The sequence below is a fragment of the Salvelinus sp. IW2-2015 genome, unplaced genomic scaffold, assembly GCF_002910315.2.
Source record: "Salvelinus sp. IW2-2015 unplaced genomic scaffold, ASM291031v2 Un_scaffold2015, whole genome shotgun sequence".
NCBI lineage: Eukaryota > Metazoa > Chordata > Actinopteri > Salmoniformes > Salmonidae > Salvelinus > Salvelinus sp. IW2-2015.
The window spans coordinates 31,114-44,793 of record NW_019943364.1 but is presented as its reverse complement, the minus strand read 5'-3'; the positions used below and the strand labels follow the sequence as shown (position 1 = coordinate 44,793).

The window sequence follows — 13,680 nt, the reverse complement described above, 5'->3', positions numbered from 1 at the left end:
GCAGGATAACCCAGATCCAGGTAATAACCACACTTTTACACAGACCATTATCCAGTATATTAAAGTTGCTGTGTTATTTATTAATAGGTGTTGAGACACATAAAATGTCTGTAAAAGACACATAAAACTCTATAAAACYYCCARGAGMTRTAGCAGAAGGTTCAAGTCACTCTGTGATGTAATCCTAGACTCAGAGCTTTTTACCTAATGGGCAGTATACCTGGCAAAGAATGCACAACTAAAGAAAGTGGCTATAGTTAATCGGTTGTGAGCGCTTTTATTAATTCAATTGATTGATATATTTGTGCAAGTCTAGCTCATATGTATATCAAACACAGGAGCAAATTTATGAGGAAGAAACGGTCACAGGAGACAGTTTTAAGGAGGGAGATATGTACATGTGATGTATGTGGTTCCCCTCAATGTTTTAACTACCCTAGGGAGTTGATTCCCCCAAGAGAGTTGCCACTGTCACCCTCAGCTCATCTGGGGTTAAGTCTGGGTTTATCTGAATTCCATGTCTGGATTTTGTTTGGCATGCTTGTGTTGTTACGACAAATAACTATAAAAAAACACAACACAACTAGCATTGGGTGAATGGATTAATTGTCTGTATGTTTGTCTGTTTGATTGTTTGTTTGGTTGGTTGGTTGATTGATGGTGAACAGATGCAGATGATCATGTTTGGTTGATTGTTTGGTTGGTTGGTTGATTGATGGTGAACAGATGCAGATGATCATGTTTGGTTGATTGTTTGGTTGGTTGGGTTTGACTGATGGTGAACAGAATGCAGGATGATCATGTTTGGTTTGTTTGTTGTTGGATGTTGGTTGTTGTGGTGACAGTGCATGATAGTTTTGGATGTTTGTTAGGTTGATTGTGAATGCAGATGAAATTGTTTTTGGTTCTTGGATGAGGTTGCGACTTGAGTGCCAACTGGAACAACTCGTACGCGGGAGCTGGAGCAGCGCATCATCTCCATGGAGCAGAAGTTAGACCGAGCTGGGCCACTGCTTCCAACAGAACCTCTGAGTTGCTGGCACAGGCCCTGCGTCACCTCGCAACCCTGAAATCAGGTACAGCTAACACAAACCCAACCCTGAAATTGGGTATAGCTAACACAACCCCGACCCTGAGATCAGGTATAAGAGCTAACACAACCCGACCCTGAATCAGGTAGAGCTACACAACACCAACCCTGAGATCAGGTAGAGCTAACACAACCCAACCCTGAGATCAGGTAGAGCTAACACAACCCAACCCTGAGATCAGGTATAGCTAAACACAACCCCAAACCCTGAAATCACGGTAAGCTAACACAACCCAACCCTGAGATCAGTAGAGCTAACACACCCCAACCCCTGAAATCAGGTAGAGCTAACACAACCCCGACCCTGAGATCAGGTAAGCTAACACAACCCGACCCCTGAACAACATATCGCTAACACAACCCCAACTGAGATCAGGTATAGCTAAACACAACCCAACCCTGAGAATCAACGTATAGCTAACACAACCCCAACCCTGAAATCAGGTAAGCTAAACACAACCCCGACCCTGAGATCAACGGTATAGCTAACACAACACCAATGCTGAAGATCAGGTATAGCTAACACAACCCCGACCTGAGATCAGGTATAGCTAACACAACCCCAACCCTGAAATCAGGTATAGCTAACACAACCCGACCTGAGATCAAGGTACAGCTAACACAACCCCAAACCAGAAATTAGGGTAAGAGCTACCACAACCCCAACCCTGAGATCAGGTATACAGCTAACACAACCCGACCCTGAGATCAGGTGATAAGCTACACAACCCGACCCTGAGAATCAGGTAAGCTAACACAACCCAACCCTGACATGGTAGAGCTTAACAACCCCAACCCTGAATCAGGTATAGCTAACACAACCCCAACCCTGAGATCAGGTATAGCTACACAACCCACCCTGAGATCAGGTAGACTAACACAACCCAACCCCTGAGATCAGGTAAGCTAACACAACCCCAACCCTGAGATCAGGTAGAGCTAAACACAATCCCAACCCTGAGATCAGGTATAGCTAACACAACCCCACCCTGAGATCAGGTAGACTAACACAACCCACCCTGAAATCAGGTAAGCTAACACAAACCCGACCCTGAGATCAGGTATGGCTAACACAACCCACCGTGAGATCAGGTACAGTAAACACAACCCCAACCCTGAGATCAGGTTTAGCTAACACAACCCAACCCTGAGATTCAGGTAGAGCTAACACAACCCCCCCTGAGATCAGGTAGAGCTAACACAACCCAACCCTGAGAATCAGGTAAGACTAACAACAACCCGACCCTGAAATCAGGTAACGATAACACAACCCCGACCCTGAGATCAGGTCAGATAACACAACCCCAACCTGAGATCAGGTAGAGCTAAAACAACCCCGACCCTGAGATCAGGTAGAGCTAACACAACCCCAACCCTGAGATCAGGTAAGCTAACACAACCCCGACCCTGAGAATCAGGTAGAGCTAACACAACCCACCCTGAGATCAGGTAAGCTAACACAACCCGACCCTGAGATCAGGTAGAGCTAACACAACGAACCCTGAATATCAGGTAAAGCTAACACAACCCCACCCTGAGATCAGGTATAGCTAACACAACCCCGACCCTGAGATCAGGTAAGCTAACACAACCCGACCCTGAGATCAGGTAAGCTAACACAACCCACCACCCTGAGATCAGGTAGAGCTAACACAACCCCACCTGAGATCAGGTAGAGCTAACACAACCCCGACCCTGAAATCAGTATAGCTAACACAACCCAACCCTGAGATCAGTATAGCTAACACAACCCCAACCTGAAATCAGGTAGACTAACACAACCCCGACCCTGAGATCACGATAAGCTACACAAACCCAACCCTGAGATCACGTATAGCTAACACAACCCAACCCTAGAATCAGGTAGATAACAGAACCCGACATCAAAGTAAGCTAACACAACCCCAACCCTGAGATCAGTATAGCTAACACAACCCCAACCCTGAGATCAGTATAGGCTAACACAACCCCACCCTGAAGATCAGTATAGCTAACACAACCCCGACCCTGAAATCAGGTAGAGCTAACACAACCCCACCCTGAGATCAGTAAGCTAACACAACCCCACCTGAGATCAAGGTAAGCTAACACAACCCGACCCTGAAGATCAGGTAAGCTAACACACCCCGACCCTGAGATCAGGTATAGCTAACACAACCCCGACCCTGAGATCAGTAGAGCTAACACAACCCCGACCCTGAGATCAGGTAGAGCTAACACAACCCCAAACCTGAAATCAGGTATAGCTAACACAACCCAACCCTGAGATCAGGTACAGATAACACAACCCCGACCCTGAATCAGGTACAGCTAACACAACCCCACCCTGAAGATCAGGTAAGCTAACACAACCCCACCTGAAATCAGGTAAGCTAACACAACCCCAACCTGAAATCAGGTAAGCTAACACAACCCCACCTGAATCAGTAAGCTAACACACCAACCCCAAACCTGAAATCAGGTATAGCTAACACAAACCCAACCTGAATCAGTAATAGCTAACACAACCCCAACCTAAATCAGTATAGCTAACACAACCCCACCTGAATCAGGTATCAGCTAACACAACCCCAACCTGAATCAGTATAGCTAACACAACCCCAACCCTGAAATCAGGTATAGCTAACACAACCCCAACCTGAAATCAGGTAAAGCTAACACAACCCCAACCTGAATCAGGTATAGCTAACACAACCCCAACCTGAAATCAGTATAGCTAACACAACCCCAACCTGAGATCAGTATAGCTAACACAACCCCGACCCTGAGATCAGTAAGCTAACACAACCCAACCCTGAAATCAGGTACAGATAACACAACCGCACCCTGAGATCAGTAAGCTAACACAACCCCGACCCTGAGATCAGGTAAGCTAACACAAACCCAACCCTGAGATCAGGTAGCAGTACACACAACCCCGACCCTGAGATCAGGTAGAGCTAACACAACCCCGACCCTGAGATCAGGTAAGCTAACACAACCCCACCCTGAGATCAGTAGAGCTAACACAACCCCGACCCTGAGATCAGGTAAGCTAACAACAACCCAACCCTGAGATCAGGTATGCTAACACAACCCCAACCCTGAGATCAGGTTAGCTAACACAACCCCAACCCTGAGATCAGTACAGATAACAACCCAACCTGAGATCAGTACAGCTAACACAAACCCGACCCTGAGATCAGGTATAGCTAACACAACCCAACCCTGAGATCAGGTATAGCTAAACACAACCCCAACCCTGAGATCAGGTAACATAACACAACCCAACCCTGAGATCAGAGTACAGATAACACAACCCCAACCCTGAGATCAGGTACAGCTAACACAACCCCGAACCTGAGATCAGGTATAGCTAACACAACCCCAACCCTGAGATCAGGTATAGCTAAACACAACCCCAACCCTGAAATCAGGTATAGCAAGCTAACACAAATCGTAATAACACCCGACCCTATTCAGGTGCAGCAGTCCAACCTGACCCTAAAGATGCGGTATGAGGCTAAATCAGTAGCACGACCCTGATGATCGCACGGCTGGAACACTATACGGCTGCCACTGATTCAGTAGAGTCACACCTGAATCACATCGACAGAAGATCAGAGTAAAACAGCTCCCTAAAAAAGCAAACACCCTGACCTCTGAGATCAGGTATAAGCTAACACCACTAACAGTACCAACCGCGAGCCTAATCAGGTATAGCTAACACAACTCCAACGCCCTGGAGATCAAGGTATAGCTAACAAACGTCCCGACCCGAGATCAGGTATAGCTGAACACAACTCCAACGCCCGTGAGATCAGGTAAGAGCTAACACAACCCCGAACCCTGAAGATCAGGTACTATCGCCTAACATCAACCAACATCAACCATACTGTATATCAGTTACAGTTAGCGATCATCCCAATCCACAATCCAACCAAGTGCTAACAGTCAGTATCTGGACAATATGTGTGAAATGCTTGATAATGTATGTGATATCAACAGAGAGGTATATTTTCTAGGTGACCTAAATATTGACAGGCTTTCACCAAGCTGTCCACTCAAGAAAAAGCCTCAAACTATAACAAGTGTCTGCAACCTGGTTCAGGTTATCAATCAACCTAACACTGTATTTACAAACAGCACAGGAATGAAATCCTCCACATGTATTGATCACATCTTTACTAATGCTGCAGAAATCTACACATCCATCAGATATAGTGATCATAATATAGAAGCTACATGTAGGAAAACCAAAATTCCAAAGGCTGGGCCTAATATAGTGCATAAGAGATCATACCGAGGTTTTGTAGTGATTTCTGTGTTGATGATGTAAATAATATTTGCTGGTTTGTGGTGTGCAATGAGGAGCAACCTGATGTTGCACTTGATGAAATTATGAAATTGCTTATTCCACTTACAGTGGCTTGCGAAAGTATTCACCCCCTTGGCATTTTTCCTAGGTCTGTGCTTTGACTAGGCGATTCCAAGACATTTATATGTTTTCCCTTAAACCACTCAAGTGTTGCTTTAGCAGTATGCTTAGGGTCATTGTCCTGCTGGAAGGGTGAACCTCCGTCCCAGTCTCAAATCTCTGGAAGACTGAAACAGGTTTCCCTCAAGAATTTCCCTGTATTTAGCGCCATCCTTCAATTCTGACCAGTTTTCCACTCCCTGCCGATGAAAAACATCTCCACTGCATGATGCTGTGGTTCCCTGTGGGGATGGTGTTCTCGGGGTGATGAGAAGTGTTGGGTTTGCGCCAGACATAGTGTTTTCCTTGATGTCCAAAAAGCTAAATTTTAGTCTCATCTGACCAGAGTACCTTCTTCCATATGTTTGGGGAGTCTCCCACATGCCTTTTGGCAAACACCAATTTTTTTCTTTAAGCAATGTCTTTTTCTGMCCACTCTTCCGTAAAGCCCAGCTCTGTGGAGTGTGCGGCTTAAGGTGGTCCCATGGACAGATACTCCAATCTCCAATGTGGAGCTTTGCAGCTCCTTCAGGGTTATCTTTGGTATCTTTGTTGCCTCTATGATTAATGCTCTCCTTGCCTGGTCTGGGAGTTTTGGCGGGCGGCCCTCTCTTGGCAGGTTTGTTGTGGTGCCATATTCTTTCCATTTTTTAATAATGGATTTAAATGGTGCTCCGTGAGATGTTCAAAGTTTCTGATATTTTTTTTATAACCAAACCCTGATCTGTACTTCTCCACAACTTTGTCCCTGACCTATTTGGAGTGCTCCTTGGTCTTCATGGTGCAGCTTCTGGTAGTATATGCGTGTGCCAGACTCTGGGGCCGTTCAGAACAGGTGTAGATATACTGAGATCATGTGACAGATCATGTGACACTTAGATTGCACACAGGTGGACTTTATTTAACTAATTATGTGACTTCTGAAGGTAATTGGTTGCACCAGATCATATTTATGGGCTTCATAGCAAGGGGGATGAATACATACAGTGGGGAGAAAGTATTTGATACACTGCCGTATCTTGCAGGTTTTCCTACTTAAAAGCATGTAGAGGTCTGTAATTTTTTATCATAGGTACACTTCAACTGTGAGAGACGGAATCTAAAACAAAAATCCAGAAAATCACATTGTATGATTTTTTAAGTAATTAATTTGCATTTTATTGCATGATGACATAAGTATTTGATCACCTCCTGTACGAACAACTCCGGCTCTCACAGACCTGTTAGTTTTTCTTTAAGAAGCCCTCCTGTTCTCCACTCGTACCGATGTATAAAAGACACCTGTCCACACACTCAATCACAACAGACTCCAACCTCTCCACAATGGCCACAGACAGAGAGCTGTGTAAGGACATCAGGGATAAAATTGTAGACCTGCACAAGGCTGGGATGGGCTACAGACAATAGGCAGCAGCTTGGTGAGAAGGCAACATCTGTTTGGCCGCAATTATTCGAAAATGGAAGAAGTTCAAGATGACGGTCAATCACCTCTCGAGTTTGGGGCTCATGCAAGATCTCACTGCTCTGGGGCTCATATGATCATGAGGAGAGGTGAGGGATCAGCCCAGAACTAAAGCGGCAGGACCTGGTCAATGACCTGAAGAGAGCTGGACCACAGCTCTCAAAGAAAACCTTAGTAACACATACGCCGTCATGATTAAAATCCTGGGACAGCGGTCCCCCTGCTCAGAGCCAGCGCATGTCCAGGCCCGTCTGAAGTTTGCCAATGACCATTGCTATGATGACCAGAGGAGAATGGGAGAAGGTCATGTTGGTCTGATGAGACAAAAATTGAGGCTTTTTGGTTAAAACCTACCACTCGCCGTGTTTGGAGGAAGAAGAAGGATGAGTCAACCCCAAGAACACCCATCCAACCTTGAGGCATGGAGGTGAAACATCATTCTTTGGGGATGCTTTTTCTGCAAAGGGGACAGGAGGATCTGCACCGTATTGAGGGGAGGATGGATGGGGGGGCCATGTATCGCGAGATCTTGGCCACAACCTCCTTGCCTCAGTAAGAGCATTGAAGATGGTCGTGGCTTGGGGTCTTCCAGCGATGACAACGACACGAAACACAACAGCCAGGGCAACTAAGGAGTGGCTCCGTAAGAAGCATCTCAGGTCTGGAGTGGCCTAGCCAGTCTCCAGACCTGAACCCAATAGAAAATCTTTGGAGGAGCTGAAAGTCCGTATTGCCAGCGACAGCCCAAACCTGAAGGATCTGGAGAAGGTCTTGTATGGAGGAAGTGGGCCAAAATCCCTGCTGCAGTGTGTGCAAACCTGGTCAAGAACTACAGGAAACGTATGGTCTCTGTAATTGCCAAATATAAAGTTCTGCTTTTCTGATGTATCAAATACTTATGTCATGGAATAAAATGCTAATTAATTACTTAAAAATCATACAATGTGATTTTCTGGATTTTTGTTTTAGATTCCGTCTCTCACAGTTGAAGTGTACCTATGATAAAAAATTACAGACCTCTACATGCTTTGTAAGTAGGAAAACCTGCAAAATCGGCAGTGTGTCAAATACTTGTTCTCCCCACTGTATGCACGCACCACTTTTCCATTTTTTATTGTTTAGAACGTTTTGAAACAAGTAATTTTTTTCATTTCACTTCACCAATTTGAACAATTTTGTGTATGCCCATTACATGAAATTCAAATAAAAATCTATTTAAATTACAGGTTGTAATGCAACCAAATAGGAATACTTTTGCAAGGCACTGTACTAATAAGTATGCACCCATTAGGAAAATGAATGTAAAAATGGTTAAATCCCCGGTTGAGAGGGATGAGGCAAAAGGAATGGCAAATAAGTCTGGCTGCACAGCCGATTGGCAAACTTACTGTAGTTGTCATGTGTTGTTGTGTTGTTGTCTTGTGTTTCTGCCATGATGTGTTGTCTTCGGTCTCTCTTTATGTGGTGTTGTGGTGTCTCTCATCGTGATGTGTGTTTTGTCCTATATTTTGAATCCCAGCCCCCGTCCCAGCAGGAGGCCTTTTGCCAGGCCGTCATTTGTTCTTAACTGACTCGCCTAATTAAATAAAGGTTAAATACTTAACTAAACAAAAATAAGAAAAAAATGTACTATGAAACAAAGCTAAATGATATAAAGGATGATGGTAAAAAGCTTTGGAGCACCATAAATGAGATTTTGGGCAAAAAGCTCCATCCTTCATTGAATCAATTCATCACAAAACCCACTGATATTGCCAACTACTTTAATGATTTTTTCATGGCAAGATTAGCAATTGTAGGCATGACATGCCAACAACAAACTCTGCACCTACACATCCATGCATAACTGACTAAATTATGAAGGACAAACAATTTAATTTTGATTTATGTAAAGTGAGTGTGGATGAGGTGAAAAAAGTATTGTTGTCTATCATCAATGACAAACCACCTGGGACTGACAACTTGGATGGAAAATTACTGAGGATGATGGCGGACTATATTGCCACTCCTAATTGCCATCTCTTCAATCTAAGCCTACAATCTAAGCATGTGCCCTCAGGTCAGGAGGGAAGCAAAAATAATTATGATACCCAAGAATAGCAAAGCCCCCTTTACTGGTTCAAACAGCCAACCAGTCAACCTGCTACCAACCCTTAGTAAACTTTTGGAAAAAATTATATTTGACCAGATATATGCTATTTCACAGTAAACAAATTAACAACAGACTTTCATCACGCTTATAGGGAAGGGCTTTCAGCATGTACAGCAAATGACTGATGATTGGCTGATAATAAGAAAACTGTGGGAGCTGTTTTGTTTGACTTCAGTGCAGCTTTTGACATTATCAATCATAATCTGTGGCTGAAAAAATTTATGTGTTATGGATTTACATCCTCTGCTATATTGTGAATTTATTATTACCTGTCTAACAGAACACAACGGGTGTTCTTTAATGGAAGCCTCTCCAACATAATCCAGGTAGAGTTAGGCATTCCCCAGGGCAGCTGTCCATGCCCCTTACTTTTTTCAATCTTTACTAATGACCTGCCACTGGCACTGAGTAAAGCCTATGTGTCTATGTATGCTGATGACTCAACATCATACAAATCAGCTACCACAGCAAGTGAAATCACTGCAACACTTAACAAAGACTTGCTGTCAGTTTTAGAATGGGTGACAAGTAATAAGCTAGTCCTAAATATTTCAAAAACTTAAAGCATTGTATTTGGGACTAACCATTCACTAAACTTCAACTTAATATTGTAATGAATAATGTGGAAATTGAGCAAATTGAGGAGACTAAACTGCGTTGTGTAATCCTGGATAATAAACTGTCATGGTAAAAACATATTGATGCAACGGTAGCTAAAATGGGGAGAGGTCTGTGCGTAATAACACTCTGCTCTGCTTTCTTGACATCGCTATCAACAAAACAAGTCCTACAGGCCCTAGTTTTGTTGCAGCTGGACTACTGCCCAGTCATATGGTAAAGTGCCACAAAGAGGGACATAGGCAAATTAGTTGCCCCAGAACAGAGCAGCACGGCTGGTCCTTAAATGTATACAGAGAGCTGACATCAATAACATGCATGTCAATCTCTCCTGGCTCAAAGTAGAGGAGACATTGACTGCATCACTAGTACTACTTGTCTTTGTGTGAGGTATTGACATGATGAAAGCACCAAGCAGTCTGTTCAAATGACTAGCACACAGCTCAGACACCCATGCATNTACAGGCCCTAGTTTTGTTGCAGCTGGACTACTGCCCAGTCATATGGTAAAGTGCCACAAAGAGGGACATAGGCAAATTAGTTGCCCCAGAACAGAGCAGCACGGCTGGTCCTTAAATGTATACAGAGAGCTGACATCAATAACATGCATGTCAATCTCTCCTGGCTCAAAGTAGAGGAGACATTGACTGCATCACTAGTACTACTTGTCTTTGTGCGAGGTATTGACATGATGAAAGCACCAAGCAGTCTGTTCAAATGACTAGCACACAGCTCAGACACCCATGCATACCCCACAAGACATACCACCAGTGGTCTCTTCACAGTCCCCAAGTCCAGAACAGACACTGGTAAAGCCATGACTACATGGAACTCTATTCCACATCAAGTAACTCATGTAAGCAGTAAAAATCTGATTTGAAAAACAGATAAAACTACACCTTATGGAACAACCTGGACTGTAAAGAGATGCACACACAGGCACACACACTTTACACACACATACATTGTAATGTTGTTGTATTGTGGTATTATACATTTTGTAGTGGTAGAGTAGTGGTGTAATAATGTGTTGTATGATGTAGTGTTTTATTTTTTGCGATGTAATCGCCTTAATCTTGTTTGGACCCCAAGAAGCCTAATAGGGATCCTTAATAAATACAAATACAGAACTCCTATCAGCTACAGCTAACACAACCACAACCGTTATAGGTAAGACAACCACAACCCAAACACAACCCTGAGATTAGACCATTCCACAACCTAAGCAGTTTTTACAGTAGGCCTTAAAATTGCAACACGTAGGTTTTTTTTAATCAAATTTTTTCCAATGTAATTTCTTAAAATGTCCATAATATACAGTATCTGGCGCTAYTTGTGGAATGATAGAGTTTCACAGTATTATTTATCCACCAGTGTTGTGATTGGCTGTGATATTCACTTATTTATTTCTCCAGCCAGAGCGGCATCTGTTGTCAAAGCTGTTCTGACTTTGTGGCTGGCTGTTATCTAGTGGAAATCGCTCTGTCATTTCCTGGTTGCATTTTCCATTTATGTGAAAAAACAAGCACTTAATAGTGTAAGGAATCATTGTACTAAATTGCTGTGAAATCGCTGAGAAATATATTTCCAACAACAAAAAAATTATTGTTTTTACAGCTGTTACTTTCGGTTTTGGTCCACCAGCTTTAAACAGCTATAAAAACAATAGTTTTTTTTATTATTGAAAATATATTTCACAGCGTTTAGATGGTACAATGACTCCCTACACTATTCAGTGCTTGTTTTCTCACATAAACTGAAGTGTCAACTCGATAACACAGCCACAAAGTCAGAACAGCTTTCACAGTGTGACAACAGATGCCGCTCCGGCAGTAGAAATCAATAGGCGAATATCACTGCCAATTGCAACACTGGCGGATAAGTAATAGTGTGAAACACTATCATTTCACTATTAGTGCCAGAAATATTATGGACATTTTCTGACATTACAATGCAAAAATAAAATACGAAAATGTCTAGCACCTTTAACTTTCACAACAAAACTTGATATGAACATGCTTGAGAATAACCTGTACTGTAGATTCTAACTATTCTCTCTCTACAGGTGACTCGTGGCTGTGTGGTGGTGGTGGTTGGGTGAACCACACTCGCTGCAGGCCTTTCCCAAAGACTAAAGATGGATGCTACCAGCCTTCTGTAATTTCCATCAGACCGGGATGGGAATCCTCTTCCCCCCCAAAGCTGCATTTAACATTTGACCTGCGGCACCACTTGGACTACTGCCAGGACCAATGCTGGCATCGTCTTCTGACCCAGCGACTGAATGGACCCTACACAACGACTCGTACTTGTAAAGACAAAAAAGAAAAAGGACTTAATTTTACTACAGCGGGGTCTGATATAGATGACTGGTGTATTTTTATCAGATGTGTTTAATGTACAAAGTATTGCATTAACAATCTCAATTAAGAACTACAGTAACACGGCCTCTGGTTCTGTAGCTTGTGTCATCTCAGAGGGAGGGGCTCTATGGGTTCACCCACTGATGGCTCTGTAAAGTATGTCCCCTAACTCCTGCTATTAGTGTTACAAGTTACATTGGAGTCACCTAAACATAATGCCTGGTTCCTATGGAACAAGAGGTTTAAACAGCGTTTTTAAATGTGAGGGAAACTTCTTTGAATGCCACTCAGTATTGACAGCCTCCCTCAAAGCGTCTTTCAATTATACCTTTTTCCACAAGTAAAACACAATGGTTATTCCACACATTTTTCCTAACAGGAAGTATAAAGCGGTGACATCCTTAGAGGCACCAGTGTATGAGACAACTGCCTTATTACTAGAGAGAGCTGCTGGTCACTTTTAAAATACACATCTCTGTTCTCTAACTGTTATAATCCTCTCCATTTTGTTAGATTAGGAAATAAAACAATTTCTCTTCACACGGCCTCAGTCAGAGGGATAAACTGCTAGTCAGTTGCCATGTCTCAAGGGCTGCCCGGCCACCCACTCAAACACTCCCTAAGGTACTGTAACTAATCTAGACTGTTAAGGCCCGACATATATTGTTGTCTTAAGGATGATTGTATGGGGAAGCAGTCAGTTTACATAGTTAAGCTGTTCTCATAAAGATCAAGAGACAAGTAGCATAGCCTAATAAAGTACGCAAGCTGATATTTATTGGGATGACTCATGTACTGGAGGCAGCTCTGCAGAGTGGTCACTAGCTGGCACAGCCACAGTCATAAAATCTGCTTTGAAACATAACCACACTGCTAAACATAATGCCTAACCAAATTTTTGTTTTCATTAATTCATCAAGACAATTTTGACTTGCAGCTGGCCCATCTAGCGGAAACCGCTCAGTTCTGCCTCCAGGGCAAGACTCACGACAATAAACGTCAACCTGCATAAAGTACATGGAGACATTGCTCACTGTTATTCTAATTCTGATGTGACAGCTCCCTCCAGAGGATATGTACATGCATGACAATCACACACCAGTCAAAGACATGAATGAATGTCACATCTAGATGTGTATAAGAGACAGCCGCTCAGTTCTGCCTCCAGGGCAAGACTCACGACAATAAACGTCAACCTGCATAAAGTACATGGAGACATTGCTCACTGTTATTCTAATTCTGATGTGACAGCTCCCTCCAGAGGATATGTACATGCATGACAATCACACACCAGTCAAAGACATGAATGAATGTCAAACGACGTCATATTCTTGGGTCTCTGTGGCAGCCTATGGGTAATACATCATCACAGTCTAAATAGTTTTGAAATCTTTTACCAAACAATACTTGTGTGACATGGATTGTTTTTGGACTAGTAACAGCCAAATTATACTTAGCACACAGGTAGGATTAAAAGTGGCCAGTCTTTAAATGAGGGTGCATTTTTAGAACACAGCTCTCAATACATGTTGCACTCAA

At 43.2% G+C, this 13,680-nt stretch overlaps 1 protein-coding gene across 1 annotated transcript in view; it reads left to right on the top strand.

Moving 5' to 3' along the window:
- The window catches only part of LOC112072735 (uncharacterized), a 23,461-nt gene extending 10,834 nt beyond the window's left edge, over nt 1–12,627 (top strand). The window contains exons 4-6 of the mRNA XM_070439905.1: nt 669–684; nt 921–1,076; nt 11,844–12,627. Of these exons, the coding sequence (XP_070296006.1) occupies nt 669–684; nt 921–1,076; nt 11,844–12,175 (504 nt within the window). The 3' untranslated portion in view covers nt 12,176–12,627. The remainder of the gene's footprint in view (nt 1–668; nt 685–920; nt 1,077–11,843) is intronic.
- Nucleotides 12,628–13,680: the final 1,053 nt, after the last annotated feature.